This window comes from Solanum tuberosum, unplaced genomic scaffold (genome assembly GCF_000226075.1).
Source record: "Solanum tuberosum cultivar DM 1-3 516 R44 unplaced genomic scaffold, SolTub_3.0 scf00086, whole genome shotgun sequence".
Lineage (NCBI taxonomy): Eukaryota > Viridiplantae > Streptophyta > Magnoliopsida > Solanales > Solanaceae > Solanum > Solanum tuberosum.
This window is the reverse complement of record NW_006239010.1, coordinates 1,033,573-1,055,944: the sequence shown is the minus strand read 5'-3', so window position 1 is coordinate 1,055,944 and position 22,372 is coordinate 1,033,573. Positions and strand designations below refer to the sequence as shown.

At 33.1% G+C, this 22,372-nt stretch overlaps 3 protein-coding genes across 3 annotated transcripts; 1 reads left to right on the top strand and 2 right to left on the bottom strand.

Annotated features, from left to right (window-relative positions):
* Positions 1–219: 219 nt before the first annotated feature.
* On the bottom strand, positions 220–2,849 carry LOC102592446 (54S ribosomal protein L51, mitochondrial). Its single transcript, XM_006346690.2, has 4 exons — positions 2,709–2,849; positions 2,468–2,547; positions 1,458–1,564; positions 220–657 (listed from the first exon to the last, which is right to left on the bottom strand). The coding sequence occupies exons 2-4, from the start codon at positions 2,545–2,547 to the stop codon at positions 485–487; spliced, it is 360 nt and encodes a 119-aa protein (XP_006346752.1). The 5' UTR covers positions 2,709–2,849; the 3' UTR covers positions 220–484.
* Positions 2,850–5,466: 2,617 nt separating this feature from the next.
* On the bottom strand, positions 5,467–9,176 carry LOC102592111 (kinase-interacting protein 1). The gene is made up of 2 exons (XM_006346689.1): positions 9,063–9,176; positions 5,467–8,126 (listed from the first exon to the last, which is right to left on the bottom strand). The coding sequence occupies exons 1-2, from the start codon at positions 9,154–9,156 to the stop codon at positions 5,518–5,520; spliced, it is 2,703 nt and encodes a 900-aa protein (XP_006346751.1). The 5' UTR covers positions 9,157–9,176; the 3' UTR covers positions 5,467–5,517.
* Positions 9,177–13,059: 3,883 nt separating this feature from the next.
* On the top strand, positions 13,060–19,985 carry LOC102591777 (very-long-chain (3R)-3-hydroxyacyl-CoA dehydratase PASTICCINO 2). The gene is made up of 9 exons (XM_006346688.2): positions 13,060–13,385; positions 13,708–13,819; positions 15,292–15,310; positions 15,401–15,489; positions 15,576–15,629; positions 18,176–18,246; positions 19,018–19,099; positions 19,522–19,618; positions 19,758–19,985. Exons 1-9 carry the CDS (start codon positions 13,315–13,317, stop codon positions 19,826–19,828), a joined length of 666 nt encoding a protein of 221 aa, XP_006346750.1. The 5' UTR covers positions 13,060–13,314; the 3' UTR covers positions 19,829–19,985.
* The last annotated feature ends 2,387 nt before the right edge of the window (positions 19,986–22,372 follow it).

Here is a 22,372-nt window from a genome sequence, read left to right as displayed (position 1 = left end):
CCATATTTTATACCTTGGAGATCACAAATGGCCATTGAAAGTTAAAACACCTTTTTTTTTTTACAATGTCATCTAACACCACTATATTCAGCAAGAAGTTTGTGCACACCTTCTTTATTCACATATTATTTCGCATAAAACAGGTATTATTTACGAGAAACGAAAGTACCAATCACACATTACATACACGTATTGTTGACTAACTCCAAACCCAAGAACTCAATTTCAACATGACCATAACAAACAAATGCATTCCATTCCATCAATAACATCTTAAATATAGCACCCCTTCAAAACTATCACCACGAGTAAATTATTACATTATCGAGTGCACTACCGATTGAAGAAGTTTACCTTCTCATACACGTAGACCGCATAATCCATATCTTGTTTGTCCAAAAAGACTACACCTACGACTTACAGATGCATATGATAAAACCTAGGAAGACAGAAATCACCTGCATATAACATATTCTTTTGGCGCTTATAACTCCAATGCTGTTGACCACGTACCTTGAACGCTCGGTTGTTTTGTAACATGCCGTGTCTTCAGCTTCACCACCTTCCTGCCAAGCGAATTCCTTAGCTTGGTCGCTGCTTCAAGTACTTCGTCTTGACTCAAGTTTTTCACACATACAACACGCTCATTCTTGTTCTCTAATTGAAAAGCAAATCAGTACATACCCGTGAGAAGAAATCACAGGAAAAATAATTGGTTCTTAAATAAACTGATACAACAAATACACGAGGCATAATTAGGAATATTAACTTCTCAAAAAACATTTTTGTACAGTGCATGTATAGGTATTTGACTAGTTTGAACATGGTTGCGTGGTGGAAAAATGTGTTCGATATGACACATTATATTTGACACTCCTTGAGCTGTCAACATAATGTCTTAAATGCAACTAATTGCTAGTCATAGCCTATGGACAATATAAGGCTCGCTGGAACAATGAGCATAGCTGAATGGTAACTGAATACAGCTGATTTTCAAAGAGAGCAAAAATTTTCTTCTGCCAATCACCATTTGGACAGCTTTAACTTAGAGAGGGTTCCAAATCAGAATGGATTTCAGCAAGCAATAATGGAAAAGGCCAGTTATAGTAACTTCAGCTCCGAGTGTAATCCACTATCGTTGTGCCCCCTGGATATAGTAGTCGGAGAGTTTGTTCCCTCTGACCTAGTATCCTGGCAGATATATGAGAAAGAACGGGGAAACCACACAATAAAAGAATCTTTAAACATGGAGCGATTATCGAGTGGGAGCCTGTTTAGTTTCTCAATACCAGGTCAAGGTATGCCTAGGCAACCCAAGCAAAACTCATAAGATGCTATGGTCACAGTCAACTGAAAGTAACCTAGCTAATTTTTCTCTCTTCATGTACATCTCCCTTAGACACAGAAAGAATAATTGTTTTCAGTGGAATTGAGCGGAAACAGGGAGAAAGTCTTACTGTATAATCCCTTCAAGAAAGGATGTTGACCACGATTGAGTTCAGTGACCACCTCAAGATGCAGATTTTTCTCCTTGAGTGCTGGCAATTCAGACTCCATGAATGCCCTGCAATAGTAGATATATATCTTAATTCTTAACATGAGCCACATAGCTATTTTGTAATATATATTCCTCTACCTCAATCATCCAGAAACTAGCAGCCTATTCTGTAACCTCTTTTCGCACCTAAAGTCAGATTAATAATTGTTATTCCATTTCATTTAACCAATAAAAAATTTCAATCTTTTCCTCTCTCAACTACATGTTTAAACTTCAAATAGGACTGAACACCTCCATATGTAAAATTGCGCAACGGTACATCAGCAATACATCAAATTTCTAGACAGATACACTTACCTCAAATCACAATATATGCAGAAAGAATACTACTTCTTGACAGATTGCAACATGGGAAAAAACATTCATCTTATACCTAAATTGTGTTAACCTTCCGATAAGGTATGAAAAAGAATTTCAAAAGAAAGTCAGACTCATAACATTATACTACTCGATCCATTCCACTGAACAAGGAAATAGCATTGCTCCATTCATCCACACTTCAGTTGACCAAATTTCGCGAACACCAAAAAATATAAAGAACAAAGTTTGGAAGAGGTTATCAAATTGAGATGCATAAAAATATGTATGAAACACTTAAAAACATGTGAAGGTGGGATAATCATCCATAAAGATATCTTATCGTGGATGAAAGAATATAAAGTATAATCCTTTCTTTTTCCTCTTTAGTTTTTCTTCAAAATTGCAACTACAACATTTCCAATTGCCACATATCTTAGATATGTCGAATTAAAGCATTGATTTTCCAAAAGTTTTAGTTGTACACATTTCCTCTCTCATTTCATTCACCATTCTTATTCGAAGATTCCCAGTAGAAATAGCCTCATTATGATTCAGATTCATCTATAAATCCAATATAAACGATAAAAAGCTTCACAAGTTAACCTTTACCTTATTCCCCTGCTACTGCCACCCCAATTGCAATAGCTGACTACCAGCTTCCTTAGCTGCCAAACACCTCTTAGTGCCATCTGGATCAAACACATTCACAAATTCCAGAGCTCATCATTCACAAACAAAAATTGACGCCGCAAGTAGTATATGCAATATTGTTAAACGTGCAAGCTTTAGAATTGAATTTTTTGAAAAAAAAAACATGAAAATATATGAAGAGAAAGAGAGAAATACATACAATTTTATTCCGTCGGAGAAAATAATTTGCAGCAGAAAGAGATTGAGAGTAAGAAGTAGAACGTCGGCCGCCGGTGACTTAGGCAAAGTGTGAGCCCTTTACAAAATTGGGGCTTGGAGAAATTTCGGTTCCGGGGTCGGATCTATCCGTTAAAAAGAGGCCCATTAGTGGGGTAGAATTACACAAATAGCCACTTTTCAGCCATTTGATTGAAATATAACTAAAAGTACCGACTTTCTTTTGAAACTCCATAACTTATTTTATTATATTTTCTAAAATTATCTAGAAATTACAAAAAAATATATTTTCCTCTATCTCTCCTATCAGATACATCCCTCTTACGCGATGTATTGAGACATGTGTATCTTGTATCAACAAAGGTAATGTATTGGGACATTGAGCGATATATTGGGGTAGATGTGTCTTGTATTGACAAATGTAATGTATTGATACGCGATATATTATGTATTCGAAATCCTTAAATTTTAAGAAGTTTTTGTAATTTTAAAAAAATAGAAATAAGATGTAATTAGTTCTTACCATGATGGAATTTGCGTAATTTTTACTTTTTTAAAATCATCTTTCTCGATAAACTTTTGATAACAAGGAGTACTTTCTTAAATTTCGTTTGCTATCTTATATTTGAAAACAATTTAATTTTAATTTCTTGTCCTATCTTTTAATGAATATGTTTTGTTCCCACATGAATTTCACGACATATTTAACACTGTAGTTCAAATATTTTTCTTTCTTTCCCGAGATGGATATCCAATCAAAATGCGTAACATAAATTAAAACAAAATAAGTATTAGCTAATAGATTATAACAACATAATAGTAAGTGGCGGTGATAAATTTATATCTGCTCTATCAAAATTCAAATCTACACGATAATTAGCATGCCGAAATTATAATTAAATAAATAATATATTATCTAACAACTTGAATTTTTAAATTGAAGAGTCACTTTTATCTTTTATTTCTCTAAAGCTTATATAAGATCCTTTGATTTATTTTTACTTGGTCTTTGCTGACTTGACACTCCATTTAATAGATTATAAATTAGGAGTTTGTTTTACTAAACAATTGTTATTAATTGTGCTTTGAAATTCTAAATTTGATTACTATTACATGATATAGTTATTTAATGCTAAAGTAATATTGTAAGAATATAATTAAAAAAATTGATTTGTTAAAATTGACAAGCAAAAAGAAAAATATTTTTTTAATATAAGGGTCAAGTAAAATAAAACAGAGGCCAAAATAACTTATAAAACAACAAAAATGGAAAAGCTAATGAAACTACTCTCCAACCTTATTGATTCAATTGATTGGTTACCTAAATTTTCATATTATCATAGGAAAATTTATTTCCGGTTTTGTAACTTTCTCCCTCATTTCTCGTTTCCTATATATAATTTAAATTTTAAAATAAAATAAAACATTGGACTAAAACAACCAAAATAGACCTAATATTATTTGCTTCAAATAACGTCTGTACAATTTTCCTAAGGTTTAATTTTCTTTTCAACAACTGTCTTCATAGCTGACCAATAAAGGACCAAAGGCAGCTTCCAGTAAAGTGGATCGATTCTTCATAGATGTTTCAAGGAAATTACTCCAAAATTGAATTCCAATTTTAAAATGTTTAACTTTGAGCCTTTTCCAAGTAATTCAAACACATTTTTCCTACTATATACCTTTCATAATAAAGTCCACAAAAATTGCTATAAATTAAATCATCAAACTCAACATTGCACCTCATAATCTTTTATCACCAGAGTCGGAACTAAGATTTTGAGTTTATGACTTCTGAATCGTAGCAAAAATAGTTTAGTGGATTTTAAAGCAGAATTGTAACTCCGACCCTTATCATCATCAATAGAAGAACTATGGCATGCTATTCACCATCAATGATATACATATCCATTTTGATGGCATTTAACATGTTGGGGAATATCTACAGAGCATATATTCACGAGCAATATTCGCTTTTACCCTTCATCTTATTCGTTTATTTAAGCTTCGTCTTGTTACTATACTTCTCGTATGCATATCGTCGTTTTCCATCACAGGAAAAGTCATTGCATAAGGACATTATAGGACTTGTTATATGGTTCTTGTATTCAGCCATCATATTTGGCTTTGTCTTTCAGTTTTCACCGATTTTAGGCTTCTTGGCTGCTCTGTTTCTTTACGTCGTTGCCATTGCTGGAAGCGCCATTTTCTATTATATTTATGTTGTTTATGAAGAAGATGAAAATGAGAGGAAATGGTTTTGTGGGAGAGTGAGTTTGTCTCAAGGGGAATTTGATGTCATTTCCGAGAAAGTTTGAGCAGAGACGAAGTCAGGATTCAAACTTTATGAGGATAGCCACATGTTTAAGTAATTGAGTTTTGTATATATTTAGTGGATTTCTTAATGTAAATTGAGGATTTGGATTAAAGCTACTGAATTATGTTGAATTCGTATGTGACCTCCTAGTTTTGATGGGAGAAAAAATGAACACTATTTGTGCCTTTGACAAGCACGAACATAATATTTATACCATAGTTTTACAACATTCATTTTTATACTATCTTTGACAAGCACGAACATAATGTTTATACCATAGTGTTACAACATTCATTTTTATACTACTTTGACAAGCACGAACATGATTTTACGCCGGTCAGAATGTTTGTAGAGAACAATATAACTGCTAAGACTATTAACAAACTTCCAGATACATGTATAAACAAAAGGAAGAAGAAAAAAACAAAGATCAAGAATACATGTTCTATACAAAGGTACCCAAGCCCTCAAGGACCTAGTATTTCCTATTGAGGTGAATGCGCGAAAAAACTGAACGCTTTTGCTTCTTCGATTTAGTTCCAAAGATGAATGAGTGTAAGGGAATTCTTGATTTGCTCACTGTGTGCATCAAGTGTGCTTGGTTTCCGTTAAGTCCGAATTCTTGATCCAATTGTGTTATAGTCTTCTCAACGTCTAGTTGAAGTGTAGTTACACGACGAACACCAGCTTCTAGTTCCTCTCTTACCTTGTTGTTCTCTTGTTTCATGTTGAAAACTGCACCTTGGAACTTTGCTGCTTCATGAGTGCTCAATCCGATTCCGTCTAATGCAACTCCCACTTTTAGAGCTTTTGTGATTTCGTCCTGAATGCTGCATAAAGCTGAGAACTTGCGATCGAGTTCATCTTTTAGAAGCAATGTGTGTGATAACCACATTGTTAGTTCACTGTGAATCTCCTCCATGTGTTTATATAAATGCCTGATTTCTGATTTATCTTGCATTTCCTTGTCTTTAAGTTTGGATATTTCGAGCTGCAAGTCGTGGATCGTGGTCTTGAACTTTTGAACCTGATGGAATGTTGTGCTGAACCTTAGCCAGAAATCCAAGTTTTCGTCTAGAATTGAATTAATGCTAAACTGGATTTTCCCCTCAATTGGCGATAGTACTGATGCACGTTGATCAACCAAAATCGTCTTGATGTCTTCTTTATCGTGCTCTACTATAGGAATATCGTTGTCCTTCCTTTGAGGCAGCTCATCGGGTTTCAAGCTTCGATCAGATGAAGGATTTTCTACCTTCAGCTCTTTATCTTGATCAGAAGCATGTCCTTGTTGCATGAGACTCAATTTTCGACGTAGATTATGTATCTCTTCATCCCTCTTTGTGATAGCATATTTAAACTCTCTTATCTGAAGTGTGAGGTCGAACTCGATTTCTCTATCTCTCTTCTCCATATCACTTAGCTTCTTTGTAACTTCCTTATAATCCCTGAGAATTGTTTTATAGTCATTTAAGAGAATGTTTTCTTTATCCTCCAAACCGCTCAACAGCATCTGTTGCCAATTAAGATCATCCTCCTTCTCTGCAACTTCCTCTATTTTCGTCTCGTAAACTTTAGTTCCAGATTGAGCTGAGACTTTCTCATCGCCTTTTTCAGCTGTTATTGGCTGCAGAAATGTGACGTGCTTCTTTGCAGGTTTTTTAAATTCCCCTTTGTTACTTAGACTGGAATCGTGCTCTTTGCGAACTTCTTTATCTTTTTCTGTTATGGTACTTAAGTTCTTGAGACCTGCACCTGAACTAGGATGATCTTTTTGTGTCACTGGATCTTGTCTCATAGTCACTTCATTTGGAGATGAATCTGTTCCATTGAGCTCCTCATCCGGTTGGACACTACTCAATTTACCGGATAAATGGTCTATATTAGCACGAGCTTCAACAAAGTGAGTTCGTAGACTACTGTCTTGGTTTACAACATCTTTATTGATGTTCTCAATAGTTTCCAACTTTGCTTCTATCGCGGTCACCCTGATATTCAGGTTGTAGGTATCACCTGTCTGAGCTGCCTTATCGTCCTCCAAAGACTGAACTTGATTTTGGAGTTCATTAGCTTCTCTTCTTAATCTGTCAATCAAAAGTGTCTGAGATGCAACTTCTGTTTCTAGGCTGATCACCTTATTCACAAGCTCATCGATTTTCTCTGCCAATTGTGACATCGTTAAAGACCCTTTAGAGTTCGCATCCATTTGATCCTTAATCTTGTCTTGTAATGACTCTATCTCCTTACCAACTTCTTGGTTCAGGAATTTAACTCTATCAGCCTTCGGTTCATCAATTTGCTCGGGAAGATACTTATGCCTAAAGGACTTAAGTTTCTTACAAGAATCATCAATTTTGTTGAACTCATCTTGCGCTTCTTGTGTATATACATCTTGTTTCTCCTGGAGATGAGTTAATGTTTCTTGACATGATTGCAATGCTGCTTCAGCCATCAAAGTGCAAGCCTCAGCATCCTCAATAACCCGACCCTCGCCAAATTCATCCTCCAACGTACATATCTTTTGTTGCTTTTCCATGATTTGGTTTTCAATTCCTCTGTACCTTTCAAGTCCATTCTTGTAGGAACTCCTTATGAACTCTTTCACAGTTTGCAAGGCCAATATGTCTTTCTGAAGTTTGTCAATCTCTTCAATAGCCTCGTTTTTGGACAAACCAGATTTCGCGACATCATCTGTCAATTTCTTGCCTTGTCTTTGTTTTGTGGTAGTTGACATAAGACCTTTTAAGTCTTTTATAGGAGCCTTTGGTATGTTTGATGATCCATTTGGTGGAATTTGTGTAAAATCCTTTGGCATTCTTGGAGTTGGGGCGCCATATTCGTCTTCCTCTTCCATTGCTAGTTGAATTTGTTCCGGGCAGATAGTAGCAATTGTGTTGTTGGCAGTCTGTAGTTCCTTCGACAGATGATCATATCGTTCAGCCAACGCGCGATAGGCACGATAGGATTCTTCCACAAAGTTTATCAGCTCTGGCCTTTTCTTGTAGTACATTTCAGCCCTTTTGGCAAATGAATCTCCATCCTCTTCAATCAGCTTAATCACAGTTTCAACTCTCCCTTGCATATCTGTTAACACCATATGTATATACAAATGGAGTTATTGCTTTTCATATTCAACAAGCAAGAAAATGCAGGAAACAAAGAAAGGCATAATACATAAGTAGACATTCAAAATTTCGCCTCAGCTGGCAAGTAAACACTCCCACTTTAAGTATGCATATCTAAACACCTTTACTCGTCTCCAATGTGTCAGTTGAATATCCCAACTTACAAAATGATCATGTAGACACCTCCAAAATTTATGTGTCATGTAAGCATTGGGTGTCCACAAGCACAATGGAATGTTTAGTCGTCCATTGAGATCGAGTTGATCGAGGTGTCTAGATATGCACTCTCAAAGTTGGAGTGCTTACTTGCCAGCTAAGACCAAGTTCGAATGCATGTTTATGTATTATGCCAAAAGGAAAATGACTCGTTTGATTGACATCACTACCATAGACCATTTCGAAACTATGTTGCTTGAACTCTTTGTTCTCAACGGGTGCGTGTCGGATCTTCTAAATATAGTGCATTTCTAAAAGATTTGACAAGGGGTACGACAATATTTTTAAAAAGTCCAAGTAACATAGCTTTGAAATGAACCCTTTGATAATATTTTTCAATCGACCCCAACTAGCTTGAAATTGAGACCTAGTACATAATTGATGTTGTAATAAGATTGTGCAATCTAGCATATATCTAGAACCCTTTGATAATATTTTCTACCTGGTTTTTAAATTTAATTAAAATGGAGGGACAAAAGCAATACAATGCAAACAAAAAAAAATATTATAAAATGAAGAGGAGCTTATTTCTTCCCATCCATCCAACCACGGTGGACAAAATTACATGGTACATGTGATGGTACGAGATAATAAGCACCCAATGAAATTACTCGAGATGTCTACCAGCTAACATTGACACCACAATTAAAAATTAAAATGATTATCAAGGTCAATATACCTTGAAGGCTTTGTTCAAGCCATTTGGATTGTTTGGTCCTAATGTGGCTAGCAGCCCACCATGAATAGGCATTGCTTGCAGCTCTTTGCAACATCTTGTCAATTCTTGATCTTTTTTTTTCTTCTTTTTTAAATAATTCACATGATAAATGAAACTCTTCCTCTTTTTTATTTTATGTTTTCAAAAGAACAAAAATATTTTAGGAAAGAGGAAGAGTTTCAAACATGAGAGAAAAGCATAAGAAAACAAAAAAGAGAAGAATTAAGAAAAAGCTCAAGATTTTTTGTTAATTAGTAGATTAAAGAAAAATTAATTCTTGGTTTATGGTTGGGAGTTAATTTAGCTCCAAATTAAGTCATAGCCGTAGCAAATAAAATCACATGAATGTTGTTTATATTCGCCTTTTATTATATTACACTAAAGTAATCGAATTATTTTTTATAACGAAAAAATCATTCAATTTTATCTAATACGATAGAAAGTCATTCAATTGTTCTTTTAATGAAAAAAATGTTATATTTTACTCTGGTATCATAAGAAGTCATTAGCGATTGTAGCACCTTCTTGTACTTAATTATAACTAGTGATTTTATGTAAAATTTACACAAAGTTGAGATAATTTTTCTATTTTAGCTAGTGTAGACAATAAAATTCGCGTCAAGAAAACAATAATCAAGAACGGAAAAATATCGCAACAATCGTATTTATTATTTCAAGTGCGGGTGTTACAATCTCTATGATTCCTCTGAATTCGCATTTTCAAATATAAATTCAAGAGCTCTTGAGCTTGATCTTGAATTTGTCTTGAACTTGATCTTGAACTTAAACTTGAACTTTATCTTGATCTTGACTTTTACTTGAATTCAAGGGCTTCGAGCTTGTTCTTGAATCCGATGGTCTTGATCTTGATCGTTCTTAAACTTGAATGCTTGAATTCTTAAACTTGTAGCTTTATAGATAATTTTATGGCGTTTGTACCACGGATTTTCTCTAGCTTCTTGTTTAGGATTTTCTGTCCTCTTTTTGAATTATGAGGACCCCTATTTATAGTTTTAGAATAGATGAGTTGCGATTGGAACAAGATTCCCTTTGGCCAATCGGATTTAAGTGGCATGACATATGGGCTTTATGGAGCGGGCTTGTCATCTTTGACACATGTCATGATCCTATTCGCTTCCTGTTTGACTTGGCATGCCACATCATTTGCCATGTGGCACCAAAAATGGGCCTCTAGGATGAGGTCAAATTGGACTTAGCAAATTGGGCACATCTATTGTAGCATAAATCAATTAAATTGGATTTTAATTAAATTCATATTTATTGGACTTAAATAACTAGCCCAATTATATTAATCTACAATATTTATTTGGACTAATATATTCGTAAATTTAATATAGTCGAAATCATTTTATAAATTTATATTTAATAAATTTTAAATGATTACAGCTAAATTTGATTTAGATATTTTGTTGTATCTTTTTCTGAGAAAAATAAAATTATAATATCAAACTTTTGAAGTTAATGGTAAAATTGAGGTTGGTCTAATTTAATATCTAGCTTTAGAGGGAGAAACAAAATTGAATAAGAAAGATGTGTCATTTTGTTCCCCCTCTATTAATTAGGCCACATGTATTCTCTTTAAATTTTGGACCATCTCAACTGTTTTTTTAAATATGGCAATCATTTTTTAAAAAAGTGTTTGTAAATTTAAATATATTATGTATTTATTTATTTGATGTAAAATATTTACCGATAAGAGTAAGTTTATTGCAATTTGAGTATATGAGAAAAATCTTTCTCGCATATTCATCTAAATTTATGTGCCATGTTTTTTTAATTTGTTCCAAAATGCATACTTCCTCATATTGACTTTAATTGCATTTTATTCCTAATTAATAAGATACTTATAGTTATATATTTATTTATAATTTGATTTAGATCATAAATTTTGAACACTATACTCTCTTTCTTAAACAATCAACATAAGATTTGAAGGCGCTTACCTTAAGAGCAAACTGTCAAATTAAACATTTTTTTCTTTTACCTTAACGGTTTGCTCATAAAGTAAAAAAATAATTAAAATTACGCATTTCTAAGATCATTGAAATTGACTTCTTAAATTTTGTGATCGATCAAATAATACTATATAAAATGGGATAGAGGAGTATTAAATAATAAAATACTATTATCTCCGCCTCATATATATGACACATTTTCTCTTTTAATTTGTAGCAAAGAAAAAAAAGTATTCTACATTTTGCCGCAACATAACTTTTATATTTAATAACATAATTAGAATTATACAAATATTAATAACATGCTTTGAAACTATTAATCTGAATGTCATGTTTAGTAGTGGTTAATGTGGGTGTGGGGTGGGGGGGGGGGGGGGGGGGGTGAGTGGATGGAGAGGTGAAAACAAAGTTAATATAAATGAAGAATAATTCAATCCACCCATATTTAATTCATAAGATTAAAGTGAATTGGGTGGCAAAATGAGTTGGAAAGAAGATGAGTTGATCCATATTTATCTATATTTTTATGAGTAAATCGTATTATACTTTAGAGTACTCTACTTTAGAATTCAATATCCAGTTAGAGCTCCAATAATATGCTACTCCCTCCGTCTCATATTATAAGTCACCCATTTCTAAAAATAGTTTGACCAAAATATATATCATTTTATAAAATTTATGCATAAATTACCATATTTTGCCCATTATACCCTTGATTGATTAATTAATTAATTTTGAAAATGTATTTACTTTGACTAACCTAGGAAATCTACAAGTAATTAATTTCATTGGGAGAGCACTTCATTCATTAATTAACTACTCCCTCCATTCCATATTAACTTAAGCTTTGAGGCGTTTCACACCCTTTAAGAAAAGTAGGTTAGGACATAAATTGAACATAATTTTCCATTTTTACCCTTATTAATTATTGTCAAAAATAACTAAACATTAATTATAATAACTAATTCCAATACTAACTTAAAGGGTAAAATTGGAAGAATATTTTAAAAATAGTCTTGAAGATTGAAAACTTCAGTTAATTTGAAAAATGGAAAAGGGCTCAAAGCTTAAGTTAGTATGGAATGGAGGGAGTACTTTCTTTATTCACTACTTATTCTATAAAATCTGATTTTGAAAAAAATATCAACAAACAAATTAAAAATAAAAGATGAAAAAAAATTACAAAAATAATACTTGAAAGTTGAAGCTTCACAAATTTTATCAAAGGAAGATGACATTTCAAAAAGTTCAAAGGATGTAAAAATAGAAGACTCAACCAAAACATCTGAAGGCCAAATTGAGAAAAACCAAGATCCAAATAAAGGAGTTATGCACCATTTAAATAAAAAAACAAATGATTTGTCGAACTAGAACTAAAATTCATTTGTCGTCTTATTTCATCATCAATAACATCAGAGTCAGCACAGGAAAATTTAGATCAATTAGAAGTAATGAAATTTGAATATTTTGTGATGCTGTCATGTTTGCTTTAAGAATTTATATATAAAAATATAAAAAACATTTTACACAAAATAGATAGGAAAATTGAGGTGGGAAAAACTTGATTTTTTAATTTTTTTGGATCAATTGGTGAAAAAATTTGGCTACAAAAAGTAAAATTTAAATAGTCATCTAAATGCATTTATATTTTTGAAATCTAACATTTCATAATTTATTACAAAGTTATCATAAACAAACATTAAATAAGGGCATAAAGGTAAAATTACCTTATTTCTTAATGCAAGTGCAAATGAAAAATGTGACTTATAATATGGAACGGAGAGAGTAACAAACTTGCAAAAACATTCCACCTTACTATTTATCTACATTACATTTGAAATTAAAATACAATTCATTAAGACGTGATCTAACCCTGATGCCTAAGTTCCAAAACACATATTCGAGACCAGTTCTCGAGTCGGAGTCGGTGACCAGCAAGATTTGTTATGATTCTCTACCTAACATTCCTAACATGACACGTGGTTAAACAAGAAGGAACATTTCATCACCACTTCACTACGACGTCGTTTTAGTTGCCAATCTCTTTACTATTAATGGAGTTTTCCACGGTTTTGAATAATTTTGTCAGCTAAGCGTTGACAGTTGAGAAGCAGATTCAGTAGTTCATCTGCTCACCAACACTGATTAATTTCTCATAAATACACTTCTTTCTTCAAATACCCAATTGGGTTTTTTGATTTTTTTCCCCAAAGTTTTAAGCTTTTTGGAGTCTGTCAATGGCTGGAGTTTTATCAGTTCTAAGACGCATTTACCTCACACTTTACAATTGGATTGTCTTTTTTGGATGGTAAACTTCAATACCCACCTTTTATTTTTTCTTCTGTCTTCCTGTATCGTAAAGGCGGATTCAAGATTTAAACTTTATGGGTTCAATATTTAAGGTTCTTGAACTTATTGTAGTTTTGAAATTATGGGTTTAGATTTATTATTTGTTGCAATTTTAATGAATTTTACTCATAAATTTATGTTTTGCCTTGAAAATACGGGATTCAGGTACCTTGGAGATATGATCTTTTTTTGGGATTGAACAAAGTTGATTGATTGATTAGTTTATGTTTTTTTCATTATTAATTAACTGTAGATCTGAGATCTTTAATTGGAAATTTCAGGTTTCAAGTTTTTTATCTTGCTGTGAAAACTCTGAAAGAGTCTGGGCATGAACATGTCTATGATGCTGTAGAGAAGCCTTTGCTTTTAGCTCAAACCGCCGCCATTTTAGAGGTAACTCTCACCATGGCTATGTAAGGGGCGGAGCCATGGAAAATTACACTTTATATATATGGTTACAAGTTAGTATTTTTATAAATATATAGTTGATGTTGAACCCTTATCGGCGTTTTCTTGTGTTTACTGCTTCATATTTTGAGCCCCTTAATGAAAATCCTGGCCCAACCTGGTTATTATCATGTTGTATATAGATGGGTATATTTGTGGAGGTGGGGTGGTGGGTGGAATGCTATTTTCTCATTAGTTTTGGGTAGTTGGAATATGAGGTTGATGAATAAATGAAATTTTAGACATTTGTTATTCAATTTGCTTAAAAGATTGAATTTTTAATACACATGAGGGAATATCTATTTTGGGAAATTTTACCTAGTAGATATATTTTCATTCATATATGTTGGGTCAAATATGGCAAGTTTTTGAAGGAATATGGCTGAAAGTTGTTGACACTCTACCTCTCCATCCCCACAACATACAGTTAAGTGTAGTGTTGGTAAAAGTTGCATTTTTCTTTTTGTGGAATTCCTAAAAGTTGCTTCTCTTGTTACTTGAAAAAAAACTGGTTTTTCAAATCTAATTTGCTTATTACAGGCCCTTTAAACTAATTAAGCTTGGTTGAAACATAAACTCTAAATACGGTACCTACTTTTGTATGATCTTTATCTAATGATAATGCTTTTCCTTCTGAAGACTAACAATGTCATACCTCCTCTGATTCAATTTGTTTGTTTTGCTTTGACTTGACATGGAGTTTAAGAAGTAAAAAAGACTTTTGAATCTTGTGGTCTTACGCTAAAGGTACGTAGAATGTACCAAAATGTCTTTTAATCCTATGGTCTTATATGTTCTAGGGCGAAAGATTGGATTATCAATCTCATCTCATTGGTACCATCTATCTCATACCAAAACCGATCAATCAAATCACTTTTTTCTTGAAAATACGAGATATCTAAGTCATACAAGTAAAAAGATCTATTCATTTTTAAAAATAAAAAGGGGGATTGGATTGATGAAAAAATAGAATCCTGGGTCATGCCATGTAGATAGTTAGAAGTAAAGAGTTGCCAAAAAAGGAAAGTAACATTCTTTTTGAAATGGACTAAAAAGAAAAGTAAGACAAACAAATTGAAACGGAGGGAGTAGTTACTTAAATCTAATGAATAATGTATGTTGTCATTTTTTAAATAGTTTTAAAATGTTTCAGTGGTTTGTGCTGCTACTGTTGCTGGATAAAAGTCCTAGTTGCAACTCACATGTAACTTGCCCTGTGTAGCCGCCTGTAACCGACATGTAGCTGGTTGTTTGTGCTGTCTCCATTCTCTTATTATATGCTTATGAAATTTCTTAATCAAATTTTGGGTAAATAATTGTTGTTGCAGAACTGTGGGTTTAGTACTGTTTATTGCATGGTGTTATTATCATTAGATGCTAACATGTTAATTTTCTTTTCCACATGAATCGCGAAACAGATATTTCATGGTTTAGTGGGTAAGTTTCTAGATCCCAAGTTTAAATAAGCTCAGGGAGAAGTTTTTGAACTATAGTAATAACCTATTTTTTTCTATCACCCTTAACTAGGTTTGGTAAGATCGCCAGTATCAGCAACTCTTCCACAAATAAGTTCAAGATTATATGTAACGTGGGGTATTCTATGGAGTTTCCCTGAGGTTAGCTTAATTAATTTCCTTGAATTTCTACATACAATATAAAACTATAAAAGTACTTTAACTAACGAATTCGTTTGCTGATGCAGCTTCGGTCTCATATTCTTGTTAGTTCTCTAGTGATTAGCTGGTCTATAACAGAGGTGAGTCTTGCTTATTCGTAAGCTTCAAATTTTGTTTATGTTAAGATGTCTATTTATAGTAACTTGAGTTTGCAAGTCTCCTGACAATAACTGCAATGGTCAGATCATTGATTTATTAGTAAAAGAAAGTCTTCTTGCTAGATATGCTCTTTTCTGGACTTCACTTACTATATTTAGTTGAAAAATAATAAAAAAGAACATGGAACAACTGAGTAAAGATCTGAGACTTGTGCTGGTACCAAGTAATTGCAAGTGTAGAGAAGTTGTTTTCCACCACACCTTGTTGCAGTGATTATAATAACAATTAAACAGATCAAAAATACGTCTGAATATAGGTGAAGAAAACATTGTTTACTGTGCCTTGACTCCTTTTAATCTTTTCTTTTGAATAAAGATTGTTTCTGTTTCTTCTTGATATGTCAGAATGCTATAGTACGCATGGCCGAGCAACTCCGCTTTTTCAAAATTAACCATGCGTATTAATATTTTCCCCACATTCTTTTCTAGTCATGTATAGTTTTAGGTTAAGATTGTTTTCTCAATGATTTGGCCCTCAAATGATTATGATGGATGTACTTCTTAGTTTGGAAGTAACAACGAACACAGCGAGTTTTATTGGGTAGACAAATGAAAAGATATAGATTATTCAGAACTCATATGCTTTTTTTTCATTTCCATTTATTTCTATCTCTAGGAAAATTTGATTATAAGATCGATAAAATATCCTCAATCTTAGTCCATAACTTGGTTCTTTTTACTTGCAATAACTTAGTCTAACAATCATTAGTAATGCTTTACAATGTACTAGATCATCATTAGCATGAACATGTGCAATGAGTGCTGAAATCAAAATTGCGATTACTTCTTCTGCCTTCATTTTAATTCGGGTGTTATGTTCCAACCGACACTACAACAACATTCCCAATGTAATCTCACAAGTGGATCTAGGGAGGGTAGTGTGTACGCAAACATTACCCCTACCTTGGGAGGTAGAGACTAGAGAGTCTGTTTCTGATAGACCCTTGGCTCAAGGAAAAGCATATCAAAGCAGATACTAAGGAAAGCATGACAAAACATTCTTAAAAAAAGCAGCAACTACAACAAAATAGTGCGATAATTGAAGTACAAGAGATAGTAACAAATATCGAAAGACAAGAAACTACAAGAGAAATACTCCGACTACTAGTAAGGAAGGATAAGCAAGATAGCGCTCTACTACCTACTAAACTTCCAACCGACACAACATATAGATATTAGCCTTTATCTTCCGTATATGTTGTGGAATCCAGTGAAGCTGCAAAGACTGGAGGCTGAGTTGGTTCCCATGAGACCCACACTCAAATGTGCCCATTTGAGGCAACAAATTCAAGGTTGGTGGGGAAGGGAGGGTGGGAGATAAATAGGATCTAACCATCCCAATCATCCTTCCTGAGGATCCTGTCAAAAGACTAATTACTATTTTTAAGCAAGTCCTATTTGTTCTCAATGAGAGACCTACTGGGCTAAAGAATCAGTCTCTTCAATTAGAGTGTCAATCAAGAGTTTTTTCAAGAGAGAAAGAGATAGGAGAAATGGGAAGATAACAGAGAAGAGGATAGAGAGGTATCTGGACAGGAAATTTTTCTCAATTACTCTCACCAGAATTCTCTTCTTAGTTTCAAAAATTGTAGAGTGTTTTGTGGGGGCAGCTGAATGTATTTAGTACTCGATGATATTACAAAATTAGACTGTTCTTTTATAGTTAAGCTAGCTTAGCTTTCCTTATCTTTTGCTTTTCCTTTCTGTATTGGTAAGGGACAACATGAATGTTGAAATAATCAACTTCAACTAAAGCATCCTTGTGCATTGTGAGACTGTTAAAATGGATGATTGTTCAATTATTCAGAAATACTCTACACCAGGGGATATCAGTAGACACTAGGTAATGGTTTGCTTGATGAATTTGTTGTTTAATTCCTAAGTATTCCACTTAATTATCGTAATTCAACAGAGATACCTCTCCAAGGGAGCCTTGGTGCAACGGTTAAGTTGTCTCCGTATGACCTATATCATCACGGTTCGAGCTGTGGAAGCTGCCACTATTGCTTGCACTAGAGTAGGTTGTCTACATCACACCCCTTGGGAGTTGGGGGTGCAGCCCTTCCTCCGACCCTGCGTGAGCACAGAATGTTTATGCACCGAGTTGCCTTAACAAAGATGCCCCTCAATTATCCTTACTCCATATAGTTAACACTTAACAGAGAATTGTGTAATTCAGACTTATTTTCCCTGATTCCCTCAATAAGTTTGTGAGAGCACATCAGACGGAACATCATGTCATTGCACGATGCATGTCATAACTCATAAAGTGATTGTACAACTATTCTTCTCACTCTCTTGCTATCCAGTAACTTCTATCTGTGACCAAGGGCCAATTTTGGTTATTAATGATGTCATTTCATGACTGCTTAACTGATGATACTCATATCTATAAGTTGATAGTTTGTGTCAATTCATGGTTAAGCAACATGTTGATTATTGGCATATTCTCTCTACTAAATATTCAGATCATTCGATATTCATTTTTTGGGACAAAAGAGGCATTTGCTTCTGCACCTTCGTGGCTCTTGTGGCTAAGGTATGACTCTTTTAACTTTGTGAGCCAGGTAAATGAGTTTGCATGATAAATGGATTGGGGGTAATCTGTTGTTAACAAATCCTTCAACCTGCTTTTGACCCATTTAAAATGGACCAACCTATTTTTCTTATCAAATAACCACACAAATGAGACTATCATTTCGTTAGAGCAACAAATTTTTCACAAGTGCATCATATATGGGATTATCAAATGCTATCTTAATCATTATGTTCTTCTATTCTACATAGAAGACAAACGACACCATTATAGATGATCAAGAACAGATTGTAAAATTAGTGACAAGAAATGGGAAAGGAAAAAAAAAGTACTCCCTCCGTTTCAATTTGTTTGTCTAGTTTTGACTTGGCACGGAGTTTAAGAAAGTTAAAAGTCTTATGAATCTTGTGCTCTTAAACTAAAGATAGGTAGAATGTACCAAACTGACCTTTGGTTTTGTGGCCTTAAACATGCCACCTGATAGTTAGAATTGAAGTGTTGTCAAGAAAGGAAAAAGGCATTCTTTTTGAAACAAATTAAAAAGGAGAGTAAGTTGAACAAATTGGAACAGAGGGAATAATTGAGATGGTTTCACCTGTGCATCATATATGGGACTAAAATGCAAACCTTTATTATGAATGGACAACCCATCAGATATTCAGATTCGAGCCATTTTATCTTCTCTAGTAGTGGCAAATACCTTTTCTAGCAGATACAATTTAGTTTGATTTGCACTTCAAAGTTGAAGTTCGGATATCGATTTTCTTCTTGCAGGTATAGTACCTTCTTGTTGCTGTATCCTAGTGGCATCACAAGTGAAGTTGGTTTGATATATAGCGCTCTGCCATACATCAAGGTACTGAAACAACATCTCTCTCGTTCGTCTCATAAGAGTTACAAAATAAGTCTTATACGAAAAAACATCATTAATTTCTGAATAGTTCGAGAAGTGTGTTTCTCCTTTGAATATTTTCCATCATAACTTTACTTGTTTGATTTCACAAAATTATTTTGTGTAGTAGCAACACGTTGTTGTATCCATAGGCCATAGCCTTCCAAATTGCACCCTTTCCCGGCTTCCCTTCTTGTCTTGACATCAAAACTGATTTGTTTTATAGTTTCCATCTTTGCCTCTCTGAGACACTTGTGCATAAGTGCCTGCAACTATATATACCTAGTTTATTCGGCTCTTGTAATTGGAATTTTGCTCCTTGCCACGAGTTCTAATTTTTCGGTTTATATGCATGGTGCATTTTCTAACCAAACTACTTTTTCTAGGGATCGGATATGTATTCTCTTAGGATGCCAAACAAATGGAACTTCTCTTTCGATTACTACTATGCAGGACTTGTTGCCCTCGGTATCTATTTCCCAGGCAAGTATCCCAACACATACACTCTTTTTGTTCAACCTTATATTATACCTTTCCTCATAAACAAATCCAAGAATGATACATGGCATGACGATGCTTTCCGTTTTAGGTTTTGATTAGTTTGCTATATTTGTAACTGCAGGCAGTCCTCACATGTATGGTTACATGCTCGGACAGAGAAAGAAAGCTCTCTCCAAATCGAAAAAGGAGTAGACTCAATTGAAATGTAGCTGTTGGTGATTACATTTATTCAAGCAATTTTAATCTTAATCAATGTATTTCAACTGTTCAATTTTTTCTTACTAATTTAGACAATAGAACAATTTGCATTTCTCTGATGAAAGTCAAGTGGTTGAATGAAAATTTACTTGGCAGTTTACTGAGTTTTCATTAGAACTATAAACATGGGATTCGTAAGCTATGTTGCTCGGACTCTTTAAAAATATTATCGCACTTGTGTCAAAATCTCCAAAAATGTAATACTTTTGGAGGAACAAACATGCTTCTCTGATCTCTCGACATTATTGAAGAGTTCGAGCAACACTAACTAAAGTAGTTAAAGATTAACAAAAAGGGGGAAAGTTTGTAATTCTCAAAACAATAAAGAATGCAAAATTGGACCAAAAAAATGAACATAATGCACTAAAAATTTTGTTAGACATAGGCTAGCACTTAGCAGGGTCATTTGCATTTGTCCCTATATTTTGTGCAGGTTTTTAATTTATGATCTTTGTAACATAGAAAACACATCTTAATGTCTTTCGCTATAAGTTTATATTTTTGTATTATAATATTTTATAGATTGTGCATAGATATAACTTTAGTTTTTAAAGAACTTATGTCTTACTATGCATAAATTCGATTAAATTCAATTGTTAAAGAACAAAAAATAAAGATTATCTCATTTAAAGGATAAACCGTGGAATTTTATAAGTTTAGTATATAAATATTTGATAACTCAAATAAAGCTCAAATCTAACCATATGCATTTCCATTATCATTTATTAACCCTTCGGACCACTTTATTTGTTGTCTTTACCAAAATATTTGTCATTAAAAAAAACAATATATAATTGAGTACATTCTTTTCATTTTGCTCTTAGTAATAACCATTCTTAGAATTAATAATTATTGACTAATTAACATAGAAAACCTAAGTGAAGAATACATAGACATACTTCAATAGTATAATTGCTTAGATTAATTTTCTTTTATTAATTGAGGAGATGTTTATTGAAGAGAGATTAACATTTTAAATAATTAAAAATAATAAATAAGAGTATGGTAGCAACAAAAAAATGTGACAAACAAAGTGATCCAGAGAAAGCAGTATTTATTTTATGAGTTCTTTATTATCTTTATTGTCGATAACATTATATTTTCGTATAATATCATGACTTATTTCATATCCTTTTATTTTCACGAGAATTGAAGCACTATATTGTTATTCTATCTAATTAGGACGTAAGAAATATTTGAAAGCATTAGTTATATGTTCTTTATGTTGTAGAAATTCAGTGTATACCATTGAACTTTATCAAGGCTTGACATGCCACCAGGGGCGGACCCACGTAGTCAGTTTTGGGTGCTCGAGCACCCATTGACTACCGGAAAAAAAATTGTGTATATATATAGAAAATATAATAAATACGTTATAAAGAAAAATAAGCACCCATAGAACACTAGCAGTCGCGGGTGCGCTGGTTAACACTTGGAAAAATAATGCGCGCGAAGCATGAGGGCGAGGGTTCGAATCCCGTCAGCCCCATTCTTTTCTTTTTTTTTACTTTTTCCAGCGAATTTTGCACCTTTTTTTTTACTTTTCCTTTTTTTAATTAAGGGCTTATTTTACTCCGAATTTTGTACTTGTTTTGACTTTTCCCATTCTTAATTAGTTTAGGGTGACTAACTTTTTCTTTCTTTTTTATTTTAAACTTTTTCTATATTTTAAAACATTTTTCACTGCCCACTTTTATGGGATTTTTTCTTTTAACAAAAAGAGGAAATCATTCTTCTTCTTCTTCTTTCAAAGAGAAAGCAGCCAACCCAAGTACCCAACAACAAACTTCAAGCTTTTTTCTTTTCAAAATCAAAATACAAAAGCAAGGTAATAAGATTTAATGTTTGATTAAAGTTAGATAATGAAAAAAAAGGTTAGGGAAGTTAGGTTTTGAGATTTTCATTGCTTATGGCTAGTACTCTTTAAGTCTTAATTCTTAAAATATATTCCACATACTTTTTTTGTTACTTGATAAATAGATTTAGACTTTAGAGTCTCACATATTTAGTGTTTTGTGATTAAAATATATTTTTTGAATACTTTTGAAATAATTTTTTATCTTACCAACTTACTAGATTCAAAAATTAAATTTTAGGATGTATACAAATAACAAATTGTGCAATTGAAAATTTTGTGCTCATTGACTCATATATTGCTAATTATTGCTTGTGGTGTTGAAAGATCAAATAGATATATTAATTGTTGTTTGGGTTGTTGATAGAAAGTTATAGATTTCAATAAAAATTAATTGAATTATGTGAATTAATTCTATGATAAAATTGATTTTTTTGCAGAAATTTATCTTTGTAAATTGAGATGGATAAGTATGTCACAAAGTCAAAAATTGGGCATCCAAGTTCTAGCTCTACTCATCCATCTACCGCTTCAACCATAGCTCCGAAAATTCAAAGGAAAACATTTATTTCAGATGTTGATTTAGAATCTCTTGAAGCTGATCCGGGAATTAGAAAGCCCAT

Excerpts from the sequence above, each read along its gene's own strand:
- LOC102592446 (XM_006346690.2), bottom strand. The coding sequence starts at position 2,547 with ATGGCACTAAGAGGTGTTTGGCAGCTAAGGAAGCTGGTAGTCAGCTAT. Across the intron at positions 1,565-2,467 it reads GGCAGTAGCAGGGGAATAAG|GGCATTCATGGAGTCTGAAT; the intron begins GTAAAGGTTAAC and ends CTACTATTGCAG. Across the intron at positions 658-1,457 it reads TTTCTTGAAGGGATTATACA|AGAACAAGAATGAGCGTGTT; the intron begins GTAAGACTTTCT and ends CTTTTCAATTAG.
- LOC102592111 (XM_006346689.1), bottom strand. The coding sequence starts at position 9,156 with ATGTTGCAAAGAGCTGCAAGCAATGCCTATTCATGGTGGGCTGCTAGC. Across the intron at positions 8,127-9,062 it reads GCTTGAACAAAGCCTTCAAG|ATATGCAAGGGAGAGTTGAA; the intron begins GTATATTGACCT and ends TGGTGTTAACAG.
- LOC102591777 (XM_006346688.2), top strand. The coding sequence starts at position 13,315 with ATGGCTGGAGTTTTATCAGTTCTAAGACGCATTTACCTCACACTTTAC. Across the intron at positions 13,386-13,707 it reads TGGATTGTCTTTTTTGGATG|GTTTCAAGTTTTTTATCTTG; the intron begins GTAAACTTCAAT and ends TGGAAATTTCAG. Across the intron at positions 15,490-15,575 it reads TTCTATGGAGTTTCCCTGAG|CTTCGGTCTCATATTCTTGT; the intron begins GTTAGCTTAATT and ends TTGCTGATGCAG.